The sequence below is a fragment of the Mirounga leonina genome, unplaced genomic scaffold (genome assembly GCF_011800145.1).
Source record: "Mirounga leonina isolate KUSES-001 unplaced genomic scaffold, KU_Mleo_1.0 Mir_173, whole genome shotgun sequence".
NCBI lineage: Eukaryota > Metazoa > Chordata > Mammalia > Carnivora > Phocidae > Mirounga > Mirounga leonina.
In genome coordinates, this window is record NW_023270447.1 from 63,276,036 (window position 1) to 63,292,868 (window position 16,833).

The 16,833-nt window shown below is 59.9% G+C and overlaps 1 protein-coding gene across 1 annotated transcript; it reads left to right on the forward strand.

Annotated features, from left to right (window-relative positions):
* Window positions 1-326: 326 nt before the first annotated feature.
* COL9A2 (collagen type IX alpha 2 chain) lies at window positions 327-15,467 on the forward strand. The gene is made up of 32 exons (XM_035018912.1): window positions 327-413; window positions 1,587-1,661; window positions 2,922-2,957; window positions 3,042-3,104; window positions 4,150-4,203; window positions 4,316-4,351; window positions 4,453-4,476; window positions 4,809-4,862; window positions 5,182-5,235; window positions 5,341-5,388; window positions 5,587-5,643; window positions 5,726-5,779; window positions 6,087-6,140; window positions 6,538-6,591; window positions 6,688-6,741; window positions 6,862-6,915; window positions 8,062-8,115; window positions 8,535-8,588; window positions 8,802-8,855; window positions 9,812-9,856; window positions 10,204-10,257; window positions 10,877-10,930; window positions 11,219-11,272; window positions 11,359-11,430; window positions 11,919-11,954; window positions 12,058-12,102; window positions 12,192-12,224; window positions 12,391-12,537; window positions 12,783-12,837; window positions 13,160-13,348; window positions 14,147-14,224; window positions 14,685-15,467. The coding sequence occupies exons 1-32, from the start codon at window positions 342-344 to the stop codon at window positions 14,882-14,884; spliced, it is 2,067 nt and encodes a 688-aa protein (XP_034874803.1). The 5' UTR covers window positions 327-341; the 3' UTR covers window positions 14,885-15,467.
* The last annotated feature ends 1,366 nt before the right edge of the window (window positions 15,468-16,833 follow it).

Consider the following 16,833-nt stretch of genomic DNA (forward strand, 5'->3'; position numbering starts at 1 on the left):
AGACTGGAGGGGGACCTCGGACGGCCGTGTGCCTCCTCCCAGAGAAACGGGACCACGGTCTCAGTTCTGCGCCCCGGCGGCTCCTCGGACGGCAAAGGGTGGGCACTGGCTGCGGGACGGAGCGGGGCGGAGCTGGGCGCAGGGCGCCGGCCTCCCTCCCCCCCCCCCGCCCCCCGGCCCTCTCAGGTGACAGACCCCGCGGCCCCCGCCCCGCCCCGCCGCATATTCAGGCGGCCCGGCCCGCCCCGTCCGAGAGCAGCCAGCGCCGCCGCGCCCGGAGCCTCTGCGGGCCGGTACGAGCGTGCACCCGGGCACCCGTCCCCGCGACCCCGCCGCCCGCCATGGCCGCCGCGGCCGCCCCCCGCAGCCTCCTGCTGCTCCTCCAGGTGCTCGGGCTCGCGCTGGCGCAGATCGTAAGTCCCGCGGCCGCCCCCGCGCGGGGGCCGGGGTGCGGGGAGTGGGGTCTGCGGTGCGGGGCCCAGGAGGCTGGTCTGTCTCCCCCCACCCCCGGCTGGGCGCAGCCCCCGCGGCGCACGTCCCCTCGGTGGGTGCGCACGGGGGCCGCGTCCCCGCGCCGCGAAAGGAGGCGGACGAGCCGGGGAGCCCGAGGGACCCTGTCGGGAGCCGCTCGGCCCAGCCTGGGACAGGCAGCGTGGCCAGGAGCTGGCGCCCGGTGCTGGCAGCCCCGAGAGCCCAGGTGGCGGGGGAGACAATGGTGCCCATTCACGGGGCTCCGGAGCCTCCGCCCCGCCTCCTCTCAGGGGGCCCCGGCCCCAGCCAGACGCCGCTCCGGCCCCGGCCGCTGCCCCTCGGGCCCGCTCCGGCTCCCGCGTCCCCCGTCGCGCTGCCGAGGGCCGCCGGGGAGCCCAACGGGACGGGGGCGCGACGAGGCCGGGCCCGGGCGCCAGGCTGGCACTTCTCTGCCCGGGGAGGGCGCGGGCACCTGGCGGGCGCGGGCCCCCTGCCTGGGTCGGGGCTGGCCCCATAAGAGGACGACCCAAGGGAGGACGGTGGAACGGTGCTGGGAGAGGGGTGCTCTGAGGCGAAGGGAGAACAGACTTCCCTTCCCTACACCCCCTCTCCCTGCGCCTCCCCCACTTTCCTTTCGGGTTTCCTCGCCCTAGGGGGAGCGGGGGGGGTGTACCTACTCACCATCTATACCCGTTGTTCGTCTAAAAATGATAATACGAGCAGCCATTCATTGGAGCCAACTGTCTGCTGGGCACCGCCTCGCCTACCATCTGTGATTCACTTGCGCCATCAGCATCTTCATCTCTTCCCCACCGCGGCAGCGCGAGGGCAGCCCTGGTCCGGTGGAAGGAGGAGGAATCCCGGCTCCCCCATTGACTCTCTGTGATCATTCCTAATCTTTCCGAGCCTGTTTCCGAAACTGCAAACTGGGGCTGGTAATAGTATCCGCCTCCCAGTTCTGAGCGTTCCATAAGATGATACACTTAATGGTGCACAGTGCGGGACACAGTAGGTGCTCAATAAAAAGAAGGACGCAGCTTTCCTGGGGAGGCTCACGGCTGGGCCGCCCCGCTCCCTGCACAGTCTGAGGGCTGCACCCCTGTGTGTGTTTTCAGAGAGGTCCGCCAGGAGAACCGGGGCCCCCGGGCCCCCCAGGGCCGCCGGGAGTGCCTGGATCTGACGGCATCGACGTGAGTCTCTAACCTGGGACGCGAAGGGGGAGGGAAGGGGCGGACAAAGGGGAACTTTGTGAGCGGGGGTTGCGGGCGGTAGGGGGGGTCAGTGCCTGGAGATGCAGCGCCCCCTGTGGTCAGTGGGCGGCGCCGGCCTGCGCCACAAGGAGCCCGTTTGTTCTTGGAAAACCTCAAAACTGGCCCTGAGCTGCCGAGCGCGTTATAGCGGCCCGCGGACAAGGAGCTGCTGTTCCGTCTGCCCGCCCGAGCTCACAGCGATTCCTTAGCCCCCACCCCTACTCTCCCAACTTTTTGGGGGGTGGGAGACGCCTTCACCTCTCGCCCTGCCCCCTGGCACGTCTGGATGCTTCTCCAGGGTGGCTTGGAAGCCTTGGGCAGACCGCTGACCAGCTGAAGCCAGACTCCTGTCTCTTCCTTTGCATTTTTCTTCCTGATTTAGAACCAGCAGGCCTTGTTCCCTGCTCTCCCTAGCATGGGGAGGGTTAAATGCCTCATTCAGGAGGCTCCCCCGGGAGGCCAGCTCCATGTTTACCCATCTGGACAGGCTTCTATTCAACCTGGTGCCCCCACCCTCCAAACACAGGGCGCTGGGTCCCTGCCAGGCTCTCTGGCTGCTGCAGGCCCTGAACTGCCCGAAGGCCTCTCTGGGGCTGAATGTGACTCCACAAGCCCTGTCTGTCCTCCACCAGGAGTCCTTTGTCGCTGGGGAAGGAGGTCCTTCCTGCCTTGGGAACAGACTGAATCGGCCCCCTTCGTAGGCCCTCTTGGTCCTTGTCCTTGCCCCAGTCTCTTCTTTTCCTCATCCCAATCCAAAAAAGAGCTGCTGCCCGCCCGGCTCACCTCCCCTTCATGTTTTTCTGAAAGTCCCAAGTTTCTCCCACACTTGCCCAAATCCAAGAAGCACCCAGTCTCTGAGGTAACTTGGAGCCTGCAGCCCTCTCTGCGGGTCTGTAACTGGCACCTCAGCAGCGTGGGTGTGTCTGTGACCTGCTTGCGTGTTGACGGCACCCTCTGCAGCCCGGCTGGGCTTGATCTCAATCCACCTGTTTGGGGCTTTTGTTTGTTTGTTTGTTTGTTTTGTTTTGTTTTGAGGGAAAGGGAGTTATTTTCCCAAAAAATGCAAGGCTGAGGGGACCCAGGGCAGAAGAGAGGAGAGTGAGGAGAGCGGCACGTGGGACCAGCCAGTCAGGGCCTGCATGTGCCCGTGTGGCGTAACATGAGCCACAGGGTGCCGTCTGACCAACTTGTATCTTACAGGGCGACAAGGGGCCCCCGGGGAAAGCTGGCCCTCCGGTGAGTGCTGCTTCCTCTTTAACCTTTGACCTTTCCAGTTCTTGCCCTCCTCTGGCTCATATTTGCCCCACTTCTGTTTTTAAGGGACCTAAGGGAGAGCCTGGCAAAGCAGGGCTGGATGGGCCGGACGGGAAGCCTGGGATTGATGTGAGTACCTGAGCATCCGCCAAAGCAGGTTAGGGCTCCACTCACTGACTTCCAGAGCCCCGTTCTGGCATCTTCCCTGCTCCTCTGTTCAGAGCAGGGCAGCAGGATGGAGACTTGTAAAGCTATGAGTTCCCTTCACCTTCATGTGACCCGTGACCTCGCGGCCACCCCAGAAACATGAGTCACAGATACATGGGGGTCCAAAGAGGGATTCTGTTCATCTGCAGCAGCCAAGATTTAGTCTCACATTTCTGGCCTCCAAATGTCAGATTAAATGCTGTGGATGGAGCTGTCCTTTCCTTCCCCCTTCCCTGCCACACCCTGCCCCCTTGAAGTCCCAGGAGCAGCTCAGGAGAGGAAGATTATTGGCTGATACCACAGAATTCCCAGGGGCCCCAAGGTCACGGGCTCCTGGACACAGCCAGGGCTATTGGGACAGTCACGTGATTGAGGAATACACTTGGGTCAGTCACTAAAAGATGGGAGGAAAAAGAGGTCCCATGAGTTGCTTTGTCCTGACAGAGGGACCTTTGTCAAGAGGTACCGTCGGGGCTATGGGCAGCCACCAACCAGGGCCTCTCCAAGTTTTCCACACCCTGCAAAGATTAAAAAGCTCATGGCCTTCCACTAGCACATTGGTTCTCACATCTATGCAGAGAGGGGAACATGATCAGCCCATTTTGCAGATGTGAACACTAAGGCTCAGGAAAGGTTGCCAAGGGCAGACATCAAGAAAATGGCCCATCCAGACCTATATCTAGGTCTTCCAGGCTCCTAAACTGGGAGATGTGAGGCCTGTGCAGACAAATCTTTGGGCCTTGGTTTCTCATCTTTCTAAAGAGGGTATTTGCTCTGCCTGCTTGGCTCCCAGGGTTGCTGTGGGAACTGGGGGAAGAGAAAGCAAGGTGTTGAGGCCCCTTGGCCTTCATGGAGTGGAGTGCAAAGCAGCTTGGGCCCACCCAGGAGAGACCTCAGGCCCTGGCTTGTCCCATGGTTCAGGGAGCAAGTTTGCTCTTCACTGGTCTACCTTCTCTTTCTTCCCCAGGGTCTAACTGGAGCCAAGGGGGAGCCTGGCCCCATGGGGATCCCTGGAGTCAAGGTAAGTGGCCTGCTGGGGACTCGGCTTGGGCAGTCCCAGGGAGGTACTATACTAGAGAGGAGTGGGGACACAGGAGACGCCAGCCTCTGAACCTCTCCCATTGCTCTTTCAGGGCCAGCCCGGGCTCCCAGGTCCCCCTGGCCTGCCGGTGAGTGTAATCTGCAAGGCCTTCAAGGAACCCTTTGGTTGGGGGGCAGGGGGGACTTGTAGAAGGAGCCATGAATCCAATCTCCTTTCCTTCTGTTCCAGGGCCCTGGCTTTGCTGGACCTCCTGTAAGTCCTCCCAAATGGGGCAGGGTCCCTGGGACTCTTGGGGAAGGAGGAAACAGAAGGGCTTCTGGGGGACTGGCCATCCAGGGGAGGGGCCAGCATGCTGTGATGGTGTCAGGAACGGGCAGACGTGCCAGAGAACTCTGGGCCAGCTCACGCTGGGCCTATTTGTTGGCTCTGGGATTCTCTGGCCCTTAAAGCCCTAAGTTGTCAGTCTCTCTGGGCTTGGTTGCAAAATAAAAGTGGGAAAGGGCCTCTGGGTACCAGTCCCTACCTTTGTGTCAGGGTGGGCTAACCCTCCGAGGCACCCTGGCCAGTGATGCCTCTGCTCCTAGGGGCCACCTGGACCTGTCGGCCTCCCGGGCGAGATTGGAATCACAGGCCCCAAGGTGAGCCCCAGCCACCCCTCTGCTCATTCTGCCTCCTGCCCTTTACGTCGAAGCTGGCAAGTTGGGGAGTCTTGCCAGCAGATCCTGGGCCTCCTTCTGGCCAGCAGGGAGCTCTTCTAGGCCTGGGGCAGAACCCCCTCCTGCTGAGCCCACTCAGCTATAAGTCTTTCAGGGAAACCAAGGGCTGGGGCCATCCCAGATCTCAGAAGGTGACCTGGAGGACAGGGTGGGGTAGGGCAGGAGCAGGGACTGGAGGAGGGGGCAGGGTGACCCTGGCAGAGCCGGACCAGAATATGATTTGGGCCCCTCTTGCTTCCAGGGGGATCCTGGACCAGAGGGGCCATCGGGGCCCCCGGGGCCACCCGGCAAACCGGTAAGTGTCCTCAAACTTCCCACAGGGGAAGGACGAGGGTCTCTGGCACAAGCCTGGGTTGGGAAAGGCTCGGGTCAGGCTCCATCTTCATACATCTCCTCTCAGGGCCGACCCGGAACCATCCAGGGCCTGGAAGGCAGCGCGGATTTCTTGGTGAGAGGCGGCCCTGGGGCGGGGCTAATGTGGGGAAGGGGTGGGTCCTCTTTGGAGGTAGAGTCAGGGGGTTGCCGCACAGAGGTTCAACCAAGTGGGCTGAGAGGAGGGTTTGGGAGTTGGCAAGAGGGGGAAGCACGGCCCGGCTGGCCTGAGGCGGGCTGGTGAGCACAGAACCCGGCGGGGTTTTCTTTCCAGTGTCCGACCAACTGTCCAGCGGGGGTGAAAGGCCCCCCAGGGCTGCAGGGAGTGAAGGTAAGCTACTGGCCCAAGTCTTTGGGGGGCAGAGCAGGTGGTTGGGAGGGAACCTCACATGGAGTTCCCTCCTTCCTTTCAGGGGCATCCTGGCAAACGCGGGGCTCTGGGAGATTCTGGCCGCCAGGGGAAGCCGGTGAGTGTGTGGGAAGAGGGCCTTACAACAGCCTCCCCTTCTTCATCCCTTCTCCTTCCCCTGTGGGTCTCTGGGGACTGAGCCTTGAGCTGAGAGCAGGAGGCCTATGTTCTCGGTCAATGTGTCCCCGGGCAAGTACCTTCTCCTTGCTGGGCCTCCATTTCCCCATCCATCTGTCACTTGGGACTATATGGCTTCTAGGGTCCTTCCCGTCTGCTTTTTCTGGGAAGGGGATGGTATTTTTGGTTGTCTGTATGTTTGTTTCTCCATCTGCCTGCCTGTCTGATCACTCCTTCCTGCCCCATAGGGTCCCAAGGGAGATGTGGGTGCCTCTGGAGAGCAAGGCATCCCTGGACCACCGGTAAGGGACACTTTCCCCCAGGGCCCTCCCCTCCTTCATCTAGGAGATCTTAGTGGAGCCTTTCCCTTGGTCTGGCCTCCAACCTGTAGAAGAAACACCTGTGTCCAGTTGGCATGTCTCTGGGTGGGGAGAGGGGGGTTGAGGCTGTCAGAAATTGGGGGACAGGAACCAAGGCTGTCATCCAGAAAACCCAGCTGAGGCCCAGCTTTTGCCACTGTCCCCTGAGTGACCCTGGTGAGTCCCTCCCCCATCGCTGAGCCTCAGTGTCCCCTCTCTGAGATAGGGACTATGCTGCCTGCCTCAGACGGGCATTGTGAAGATCGGGGGTGGGGGTCAGAGAAGCTGTGATGAAGTGGGTCTTGAAATTGCCATCGCTGTCATTCTTCTGTCTCGACAGGGTCCCCAGGGCATCAGGGGCTACCCGGGCATGGAGGGACCCAAAGGAGAGACGGTGAGTAAGTCGGGGGTGGGCTGCAAGAGTCGTCATGACCAGCACTCTGGCCTCTGGGCTCCAGCCAGGACTGACTGTACCCTTTCCTTTCCCCAGGGTCCTCATGGGTACAAAGGCATGGTGGGCTCCATTGGTGCCGCCGGGTCACCAGTGAGTGTCCTCTTGCTCCTGCACACGTACCTCCTCCAGCTGGAGCTCCTGGGCCTGCAAAGGGCATGTGGCTCCCCCTGAGCCCATGTGATCTGGATTCCTGTTTGTCCTTCTTGCCAGGGTGAGGAAGGTCCGCGGGGGCCACCAGGCCAAGCAGGGGAGAAGGGCGATGTGGTGAGTCCTCAGCCACCCCTTGTCCAATCAGGGCCCCTGGAGAGTACTAGGAGGGACTCAGCTCCCCCACTTCCCGGGTTCATGTGTGAGCGAGTGTGTGCATTACCTGTGTGTCTCTGCAGCTGCGTGTGTGTGAGTATGTGCTACTCTGTGTCGGTGCGGATGCATGGGTGTGTGTGTGAGCATTACTGTGTGTGTCTGTGTGGGTGAGTGACTGGTGTGGGGCGGGAGCCTCTGTGCTGGGGGCCCAGTCACCCCACCAGCCCCCACTCCGGCAAGCCCAGCCTGTGCCGATCAAATTCAATTTGGGAGAAGTCATGGGATCCAGTCCCAGGCTCTCTGCAGCCAGACGATGAAATTCCAGCAAATCAGCCATGGGGCTAATGGGACTTGGCCCACATCCCAATTCTCTTAACTTTTTTTTTTTTTTAATTAATAGACTTTATTCTTGAGCGGCTTTGAGTTTATAGAAAAATTGAGCAGAAAGTAAACTTTTTTTATTATGGAAGTTTTTAAACATACATAAAAGTAGAGAGAATTATATAATGAACCTCCATATACCTGTCTCCCCAAATTGACATTTTGCCACACTCACTTAATCTACCACTCTTGCTCATATTTTCAAGCAAATCCCTTAATATCATGTCATTTCACCCCTAAATACTTCTGTATGCCTCTCTTAAAAATAAGGACTTTTCCTCAGATAATCACAATATCATTCATTACCATGACCAACAACATTATCAATGATTCCTTAGTATCAGCAAATAACCAGTCTGTGTTACGTGTTTCCCAGTTATCTCAAAAATGTCTCTTCAGGGTTCTTGTTCAAATCAAGACCCAAACAAAGTCCACACGTCGTATTTAGTTGTGTTTCTTCAATAAGTGCTCTCAGAGCGCAGGTGAGGGAGGTCTCAGTGAGTACTGGATCCTTCCCTTGTACTGCCCGGCCCAGCCCAGGCCCCTCACCTCGGCCCTGACCTCTACTCCCTCCCAGGCCCCTCTCCTCCAGCCCTTGCACAGTGTGGCCTGTGCCAAGAGAGATCCTGGGACCTGGAGGCCACTGTTCTCAGCTGCTCCCCTCTCTGAACAGGCAGATGGGGGTTCAGCATCCTGAAGGTGACCTCATTTCTATCTACTTTGCAGGGCAGCCCAGGTGTTCGAGGACCCCAGGGAATAACAGGCCCGAAGGGAGCAACCGTAAGTAGCCTGGGCCTACCCAGACAGAGAGCAGAGCAGGGTCAACTCTGTCCAAGCTCCTAGAGGACGAAGAGCCTGGGATTCTAGACTGAACTCTGTTGCAGGCGGGCTGCTCTGTGACCTTGGGAAACAGCCTCTTGCTGTGCCTTAGTTCTTTCACCTGTAAATAGGGCAGAAGTTTGGGGAAGCTTGGGGTCATCTGGAACACCTGTCACCCACACAGAGGAAGGACTGTGGTCCATCCCTCCAAATCCTCTTCCCATTTTTGCTCCCCTCTCCCAGTTGGCTGGTGGGGGTCCTCGAGATAACCAGACCCACTTCCGCTGCACACTGCAGCGGTCACAGAGGGATATGGGTGGGTGGCCGGACCCCAGGCATCTCCCCACTGTGAGTCTCCCTTCAACTTTCCTTCTGAGCAGGGCCCCCCAGGCATCGATGGCAAGGACGGGGCCCCAGGCATACCTGGCATGAAGGTAGGAGTGGGGATTGCTGGTGGGTTGGGGAGGGTCAGGGCCCCTGAGTCTCATCACATTGATCCCAGAGGCCCAGGGGCCTGGGATCCTCAAGTGTGTCACTGACACATCCCTGCTCACCGCTGGGCCTCAGTTTCTCTACTTGCCCTTGGGTGGAAGCCATAGACGTAGCTGGAGCTTTCACTTGCGCCTCTGGTTCTCCGTCTCCCCCAGGGCAATGCAGGACAGGCTGGGCGGCCAGGAAACCAGGGCCACCAGGGCCTAGCGGTGAGTATGGGGCGGAGTCCCTGGGGGCTGCCCCATGGGAAAACTGCTTCTCCTCCTCAGTTGTTGCCCACTTCCCCATTGTGGCATGAGTGGCTGATGAGGCAGAAATCCACACAGCCAGGGTCCTTGCTCTAGTCCTTGTCCCCACCCAGCGCTCTGTGGCCTCTGGCCTGGCTTAGGCCTCTTCATTTGGACAGTTGCTCCAGCCCTCTCTTTGACCAACTCAGTTCTCCATGTTGGCTGTTCCCTGCTACAGCACCTTCCATGGCCCTCATTGCCTCCAGGAGAGTCATCCCATCCAGTCATCCAAGAACTAGTTACTGAGTCCCCAAGGCACGCTGAGTGGCAGGGAAAGTTGTGAACAGGACAGCCACAATGCTTGTCCTCACAGCTCTTCTTCGCATTCAAGGACCAGCGTAATCTGACGCCACCCTACCCTTTGGTCCTCATCAGCCACTGCTCCTCTGTGTCCTCTCCTTTCTCCACACGGCCTTGCCTTTTCTACCCCCATACCTTCAGGCCTTTGCAGGTGCCTTTGCCTGGAATGCCCTTCCCCATCTCTCTGTGCCTTCTCACCATTCAGGGTCACCTCCATCCCACACCTTCCGGGAGCCCAGTCCATGGGAGCCCCCCTCCCTCCCTGCTGGGGCTACTGAGGCCAAAGCCAGATAACACGCCCAGGTGTAGACCATGTTCCTGTATCACGTGTGCCTGTGAGCGCGGGGTGCTTCTCTTCTCCCCATAGACTACAGGCCATTCTGTACCCCGTTCCGCTCCCCCCAGGGCTCAGGGCACAGTCAAGTTTGTGATGCCATGGCTGGGCCTTCTGCTATTTGGCTCCCACAGGCCAGGGCTGAAGAAGGGAGGGGATCTGGATTGGGGATGGGAGGTAAAGCAGGAGGTGCCTGGGGCTCCCCAATGCCAGAGTGGAAACTGATATCAACTTCTTTCTCCAGGGTGTGCCGGGCCAGCCTGGGACAAAAGGAGACCCAGGAGACAAGGTAAGGTGACTCCAAGCTGGGGACAGAATTGGCTTCCTGTGAGCAAGGGAGCCTGCGGGCAGGGTCCAGGGGCGTGGCTAAAAGACTGCAAGGCCCAGGCCTCACCCCAGGCTCAAGGACATGGCCTGGACACAAGTCTCTTGGGCCTAACCACCTCCCTCCTGACGCTTAACCCCACCCTCTGTGGAGACAGGATGGCATGGCTCCCAATCCAGAGGACCTGACCAAGAACACCTTCTCCCCAATTCATGTGGTTCTAGATTCTGTTTAGGGTTCATCAGCCTTCTCCAAGGTCAAGAGCTTGACTGGGTCCCCCAGACTCACCTTAAACCTGTGTTTTCCTGCAGGGTGAACCAGGCCAGCAGGGCCTCCCTGGATTCTCTGGTCCTCCTGGGAAGGAGGTAAGTGCTCGACCCCTGACACAGGGCTCTTGCATTGGTCCCCCTCCCAGGCCTGAAGACCCTGCACTCAGCATATGGGCCTGGGTGAGAGTGTGTGGTGAAGCCTAGTTTGGGCGGTGCTGTGGATGCCAGTCTGGGCTGTGCCACTGACCCACTGACCCAGGGACACTCCCTTTTCCTCTCTGCAGCCTTGTTTCTCTATGTACAATGCAGTAATGGTGGGGATCGGCTCTGTCCTGTGTGGGCGTGATCTCCTCAGATAGCCAAGCTGACTGGGGCTAAGAATCCAGCAGAATCATTCATTCATTCATTCATTCATTCATTCATTCATTCATTCCATAAACATTCACCAAATACCTGCAATGTGTTAGATGCTGAGATAGTCTCCTACTCAGACAGAACTTACAGTTTAGTGGAGAAGACAGATCTTAAATATATGATCACATGATGACTAACTACAACTGTGTGGGGTCCTAGTAAAGGAGAAGTACAGGGACCCAGAGAACAGGGGTAAGGGAAGGCTTCCCTGAGGAAGTGACCAGGGTGGGTAGGGGTTAGCCAGCTGTGCAAGGGAGAGGTCCACCAGGCCTACTGCTCACTCCCAGTTTCTGTCCGCCAGGGAGAGCCGGGACCTCCAGGAGAAATCGGACCCCGAGGCATCGTAGGGCAGAAGGTAACAGTGGTACCCCCTCCCCCGGGGGCCTCTGCAGCAGCTGGCTCTACTGGACCCAGGATCTGGGTGCCATCAATGGCTCCAGCATCTGCCTAGTCCTGCCCAGCCTATGTGAGGCCTTCCCAGAACGGCCTGGCTGCTGGTCTGTGAAGTGGAGCAAGGGACCTCCATGCTGGGACAGCAGGAAGGAAGGGCATCCTGCCCAGCAGGGTCTGGGGGCTGGAGAGGGGGCTGAGGACCGGGTGCCCCTGCTGAGTATCTGTGGGTCATCCTCTCTTTCCGTTGCAGGGTGACCAGGGTGAGAGGGGGCCGGTGGGGCAGCCAGGCCCTCAAGGACGGCAGGTTAGTGGAGGCCAGCCGTGAGGGGCCGTGGGGAGCAGGCCTGGGCACCTCATTTGATTTATTGCTCTGGATTCTTTTCTCCTCAGGGCCCCAAGGGGGATCAGGGCCCCCCCGGAATTCCAGGGCCCCAAGGCTTGCCAGGCATCAAGGGAGACAAGGTACCCAGTGGGGTTGGAAAATACCTGGAAGAGGCCCCAAGATCTGCGGGGTGGGGCGGGGGGTGGGTGGAGAATGGAGCTCAATTAGGTCTTCCCTTGAGCGCTCTTCCCGGGAAGAGTACTGGGGCGGGGGGCGCCTGGGTGGCTCAGTCGTTAAGCGTCTGCCTTCGGCTCAGGTCATGATCCCGGGGTCCTGGGATCGAGCCCCGCATCGGGTTCCCTGCTCCACGGGAAGCCTGCTTCTCCCTCTCCCTCTCCCCCTGCTTGTGTTCCCTCTCTCACTGTCTCTCTCTCTCTGTCAAATACATAAATAAAATCTTTATGAAAAAAAAAAGAGCACTGGGGCGGGTCCCGCGCGGCCCTGGGGGGCGAGGCAGAGCTGCAGAGGGGTGTGGCCAGGACCCGGGGTTGGGCGGCGGGGACCCCCTGGACCCAGCCGTCCCTCGAGAGGGGAACTCATTAAGTCCCTGACTCCCCGCTTGCTGCAGGGCTCCCCAGGGAAGACCGGCCCCCGCGGCAGCGTGGTGAGTAGCCGCGCCTCCCCTCCCCGCGTCCCGGGCGGCGGCGGCGGCGGCGGCGGCGGGTGGGGGTCCGCAGGTGCCCTGACTCGCTGGGCTTCATTTGCAGGGCGACCCGGGGGTGGCCGGCCTCCGGGGAGAGAAAGGCGAGAAGGTGAGCGGGCGGCGCGGGGGCGGCCGGCGGGGCGGGGGGCGGGGGGCGGGCCTTCGGCGGGTCCTGACCCAGCTGCCCTGTACCTGCAGGGCGAGTCTGGCGAGCCGGGGCCCAAAGGACAGGTGAGTCCAGCCCCTGCGACGCCGCCGCCTTCCTCCTGTCCCGCCGCCCACCGTTCCCCTCCACCCCTACTTTCCCCCACCATCTCCCCTCCCCGCCACCCACCCCCCCAACTCCCCGGCGCAGGCCAACTCTCACCCCCGCTCTGCGCCACCCCCCGCCCGGCAGCAAGGAGTCCGCGGAGAACCCGGCTACCCGGGCCCCGGCGGGGATGCGGGCGCCCCGGGGGTGCAGGGCTACCCCGGGCTCCCCGGCCCTCGAGGACTGGCTGGAGACCGAGGCGTGCCCGGACTGCCCGGGAGACAGGGCGTGGCGGTGAGTCGGCCCGCCGGAGCGGGGGGTCTCCCGCGAGGAAATCCCTTTGCGGGTGCTGCCGATGCCCCAAAGGCGGGGGGTTCCCGGGGCCGCTGGCTTCCCCGAGGCTGGTTCCAGGCGGCCGCACAGCGGACAGGTTGGGCGTGGGTGCGGCAGGAGGGATTTCCGTCAGACGCTGCATGTACTTCCGGTGGGAGAAGGGGGGGCGGCCAGCGGCTTCTTCCTGAGGCCTTGTCTGCCTGCAGGGCCGAGACGCCAGTGACCAGCACATCGTGACCGTGATGATGAAGATGATGCAAGGTGAGGGCGGAGCGGCAACCGTCCTCCTCCCACTCCAAGTCCGCGCGGTGCCGCCCGTCGGGGGCTCCTCCAAGCGGCCTTGCCGAGGGGCTGCGGGCCTGCGTGCTCCTTCCAGCTCTGCTTCCAAGAGGCCGGGGACCCCTGTACATCTCTGCCCTCGCTGGACCGTTGGTTTCCGCAGAGCGCGGAGGAAGGGGAGATGAAGCACGCACCTTTTGCGTCTGCACACCAGGGACCCGGCGCGGGGGCGCTCTGCCTTCCCGTTTTACTGAGCTGACCCCCATCTCACTCACCTCTCCTCTCCCGCCCTCCTTCCCTCCAGAGCAACTGGCAGAGGTCGCTGTGAGCGCCAAGCGGGAGGCCCTGGGTGCAGTCGGGATGGTGGGTCCTCCAGGACCCCCTGGGCCTCCTGGGTACCCAGGCAAGCAGGGACCCCACGGGCACCCTGGCCCTCGGGGCGTTCCTGGCATCGTGGGCGCCGTGGGTCAGATTGGCAACACAGGGCCCAAGGGTGAGTGCTGTTCTGTGGTGGGGGTGGGGGCCGGGCGATGTGCACTTGGCCAAGGCCAGGCTCGGGTTGGGTTATGGGTTATGTGGGCTGATGGCTGAGCCTCTTGTTTTCTCTTTCATCATCCCCCCTCTCAGGATGAGGTACACTTTCCCCCATTCCCTCAGCAAAGTTTTCCAGAAGTCATATGTGACTCCTGGGCTTGCTTTCTCAGTAGCAAATTGATGGAGATCAATATATTATTTTATAACTTGGGGGTTTTCTTGGGGGTGGTGTTTTTGTTATAAATTTGCTTTGTGGTGCCCCCTAAACATCTTTCCGGGTCTCTGGAAGCCCGGAGGCAGGTTAGCAAAGTAGTAAAGCATGCAAACTCGAGTCACAAGACAGCTGTCTGTCCGGACTCTACTACTTTCTCCTTGTAGACTTGGACAGCTTACCTGATAACCTCCCTGGGCCTTAGATTTATCATCTGTAAAATGGGGGATGTTAATAACAACCACCTCATAGCATTGTCCTGAGGAGTGCATGTGGAGGTAATTTATGTAGAGTTGGCACAGAGTAAATGCTAGCTGTGATTATTATTAGACACTTTCCTGTCACGAACTTGATTGCTGTAGCCTTCCATCCTGTCTGGACCTTCCTTTATTTAACCAGTTCTGCAGGCATTTCCAACTTTCCCCTGGTATAAACTAGCACAAAACAGGCATAATTGCTGTGTGTGAAACAGAAATGAAATAGCAGCCAAAGTAGAAAAAACATTCTCCAGTTTTGAAAAACGACAGCCTCTCTCTCTCTCTGCAGGAAAACGTGGAGAGAAGGGGGACCAGGGAGAGATGGGACGCGGGCACCCCGGGATGCCTGGGCCCCCGGGGATCCCCGGTAAGCCCCGGGCCCTGCCCAGCAGCCCTGTCCCTCAGCTCTGGGATTCCTGCCCCGCAGACACCGGGGTCTCTGCCATGGAGGCCTCCCGCTCGGCTGCCTCAGTCCCGTGCATCCAGTGTTGGCATCCCTTTGGAGCGCCCAGGAGCCCTGGGGGGGGTCTGGCTGGGAACTGGACAGCTGAGATGCTGAGGACTTCCTGGCTTGCACCAGGAAGTTTTCTTCATGGAGGAAAACGAGGAGGCATTTGCTCCCAGAACTCACAGATTGGGAGTTGGGAGTGATGGACAATGCCATGCGACTCTCTCAGAACCTGTGTCTGGGGCAGTATCTTTTCCGGACCTCAATCTCCATCTCATCCCCGCCACCCCCACCCCACCTCCCTGAGAAACGGGACTTAGAATCCTAGGGCTGAGACAGGAGAAGGCCCTGATGTCTTTCGGTCTTCTCCCTCACACAGGACTCCCTGGCCGGCCCGGCCAGGCAATCAACGGCAAGGATGGAGCTCGAGGGTCCCCAGGGGTCCTGGGAGAAGCAGGCCGACCAGGCCTGCCAGGCCCCGTGGGGCTGCCAGGCTTCTGTGAGCCTGCGGCCTGCCTTGGAGCCTCAGCCTACACCTCTGCACGCCTCACGGAGCCTGGATCCATCAAAGGGCCATGAGCATGAGGCCAGGACAGAGCCTGGCGGGCATCCTGCGGAGAGAGGACTAGGTTCCCCTCTGGGTGGACACACATCCCATGGCTCAGACCAGGAAGCCAGCTTTCCCAGAACCTTCCATCTGGGCCCCTGGAGTCCTGAGGAGAAGGAAATTCTAAAACGGGGGGGAAGGGAAGGGAGGGCATTGGAATGGAAAGGTGGAGGCAACACACAGGGCAAGTGTCACTGGAGAGTCCCAGCTCCCAAGAGATGGGTGGTTTTCCTTCCCAGAACCTGACTCAGAAGTTACCAAAACAAACGTCTCCTTAATCTGTGCCATCCTCCAGTGGCTACCCTCTTTGGGGTATGGGTCCCTGACCCCACCTCCCTCCCCTGGACTTTCTGGGTGACTGCTGCTGGGTGACTACCCCGAGGTGGCCATCCTGAAGCCAGCCCCACTACTTCCTCCCTGCCTTCCTCCCATCTGAATATTTAAACACCCATCCCCCTTCTCTTCCTGGCAGGACCCACTCCCACCTACTCACCCACCCCAAGATCCACCCAGGCCTTTCTGTAAATAAAAGCCCCTGACTTGGGTACAAACTAGGATGGGAGTTGCTGGGCTTCATTCCTGCTGGATGCATGCACCTTCCTCTGGGCACTCCCTGAATTGTGAGCAAGAGGACGGCATGGTACCTTTGAGGAGCATCTGTGGGAAGAACCTGGGGTGGAGTCAGGACGGTGACCTGCTGGGTAACTTTGGGCAAATCCCTTCCCAGCCTTTGTGTGGCTACAGCAGGGACTTAGCCATGTCCCAGTAGGACACACGCAGCATCTTGCCAGGGCCTAGCACATGGAAGGTCCTCTTGAGACCAGGTACCCACCGTATGCATGACCCACAGTCATGCAAGACTGAAAGACTTGGTTCTTGCCTTAAGGGGTTCCCAGGTCTGTGGGACCTGGACAATGGGAGCATAAGGGACGTGCATTCACACCACCTTCGCTCGGGACGTCTAGGGGAGACTGGCTCAGATCTGATCGGTACCCTGGGCACTCCCAGCCTCATAGCTCTGTAGGCCAGCAAAGCTGCCCCAAGCAGCAGGAGCGGCAGGGAAGGGCATGACAGGTACCTCGGACCCAGGCGAGGATGAGAGCTTTTGATATTCAGGGAGTACCAATCCCCAGGCTCCATTATTGCTTTGGGGCATTTGTTCCCAAATGAAGCGTTCTGCTGGCCTCAGCCCCTCCTGAAGGCTGAAATCACCAGTGTGAGATCCAAGCATTTGCTGAAGTCTGGGCCCTCCTATACCTCCCCCTACACTTGGCACTAGGTCCCCACCCAAGCTGGGGCACCCTTCTCTCACTAGCCCACCCCCAGTTGTCCCTCTCCTGCCCCACCACACACACACACACACACACACACACACACACACACAAGTGACGTCTCAGTCCCCTTGTCCCAACTGAGGGACAAACAGGAAAGATAAGCTGAGGTAGCCCCGAGGGCCACAGAGGTGGCTTCACCCTCGCTGCTTTGACAAATCCTGTATCACAGCAACCCCGCCTCCCCCAGGAGGCCCCACTTCTGCTGTGGCTACTGGAGCAGGCGCAGACAAGGGGAAGAGGGTGGGAGCAGCAGGGCCGGGGTTTGTACCTGGTGGGGAGGGGCTTCCTCCTTCCTCGGCCAAGTCACTGTGGTGCAAGAAGCCTTGGGCTTAGGGAGCCAGGGATCGCCTTGAGGTTTCCTCACATGCTGGCCCTGGGCTTTCCATGTGCCTCTGCAACTTTCCAGAAATCAGGTCCACCGGAGGGTTTCCGTCACCACTGGAGGATGATTTTGAACCTTAAGAGTTACACCTCATTCCTAGGACTCAGGCATCTAGAAGGGCTGAAAGGAGGCTGCTGATTCCTAGACACCAGCACCTGGCAGCCTTTCTAAGACTTCCTGGAGGCTGAATTTCACCCAGGAGAAT

Excerpts from the sequence above, each read along its gene's own strand:
- COL9A2 (XM_035018912.1), top strand. The coding sequence starts at position 342 with ATGGCCGCCGCGGCCGCCCCCCGCAGCCTCCTGCTGCTCCTCCAGGTG. Across the intron at positions 8,116-8,534 it reads CAGGCCCGAAGGGAGCAACC|GGCCCCCCAGGCATCGATGG; the intron begins GTAAGTAGCCTG and ends CCTTCTGAGCAG. Across the intron at positions 12,538-12,782 it reads CCGGGAGACAGGGCGTGGCG|GGCCGAGACGCCAGTGACCA; the intron begins GTGAGTCGGCCC and ends GTCTGCCTGCAG.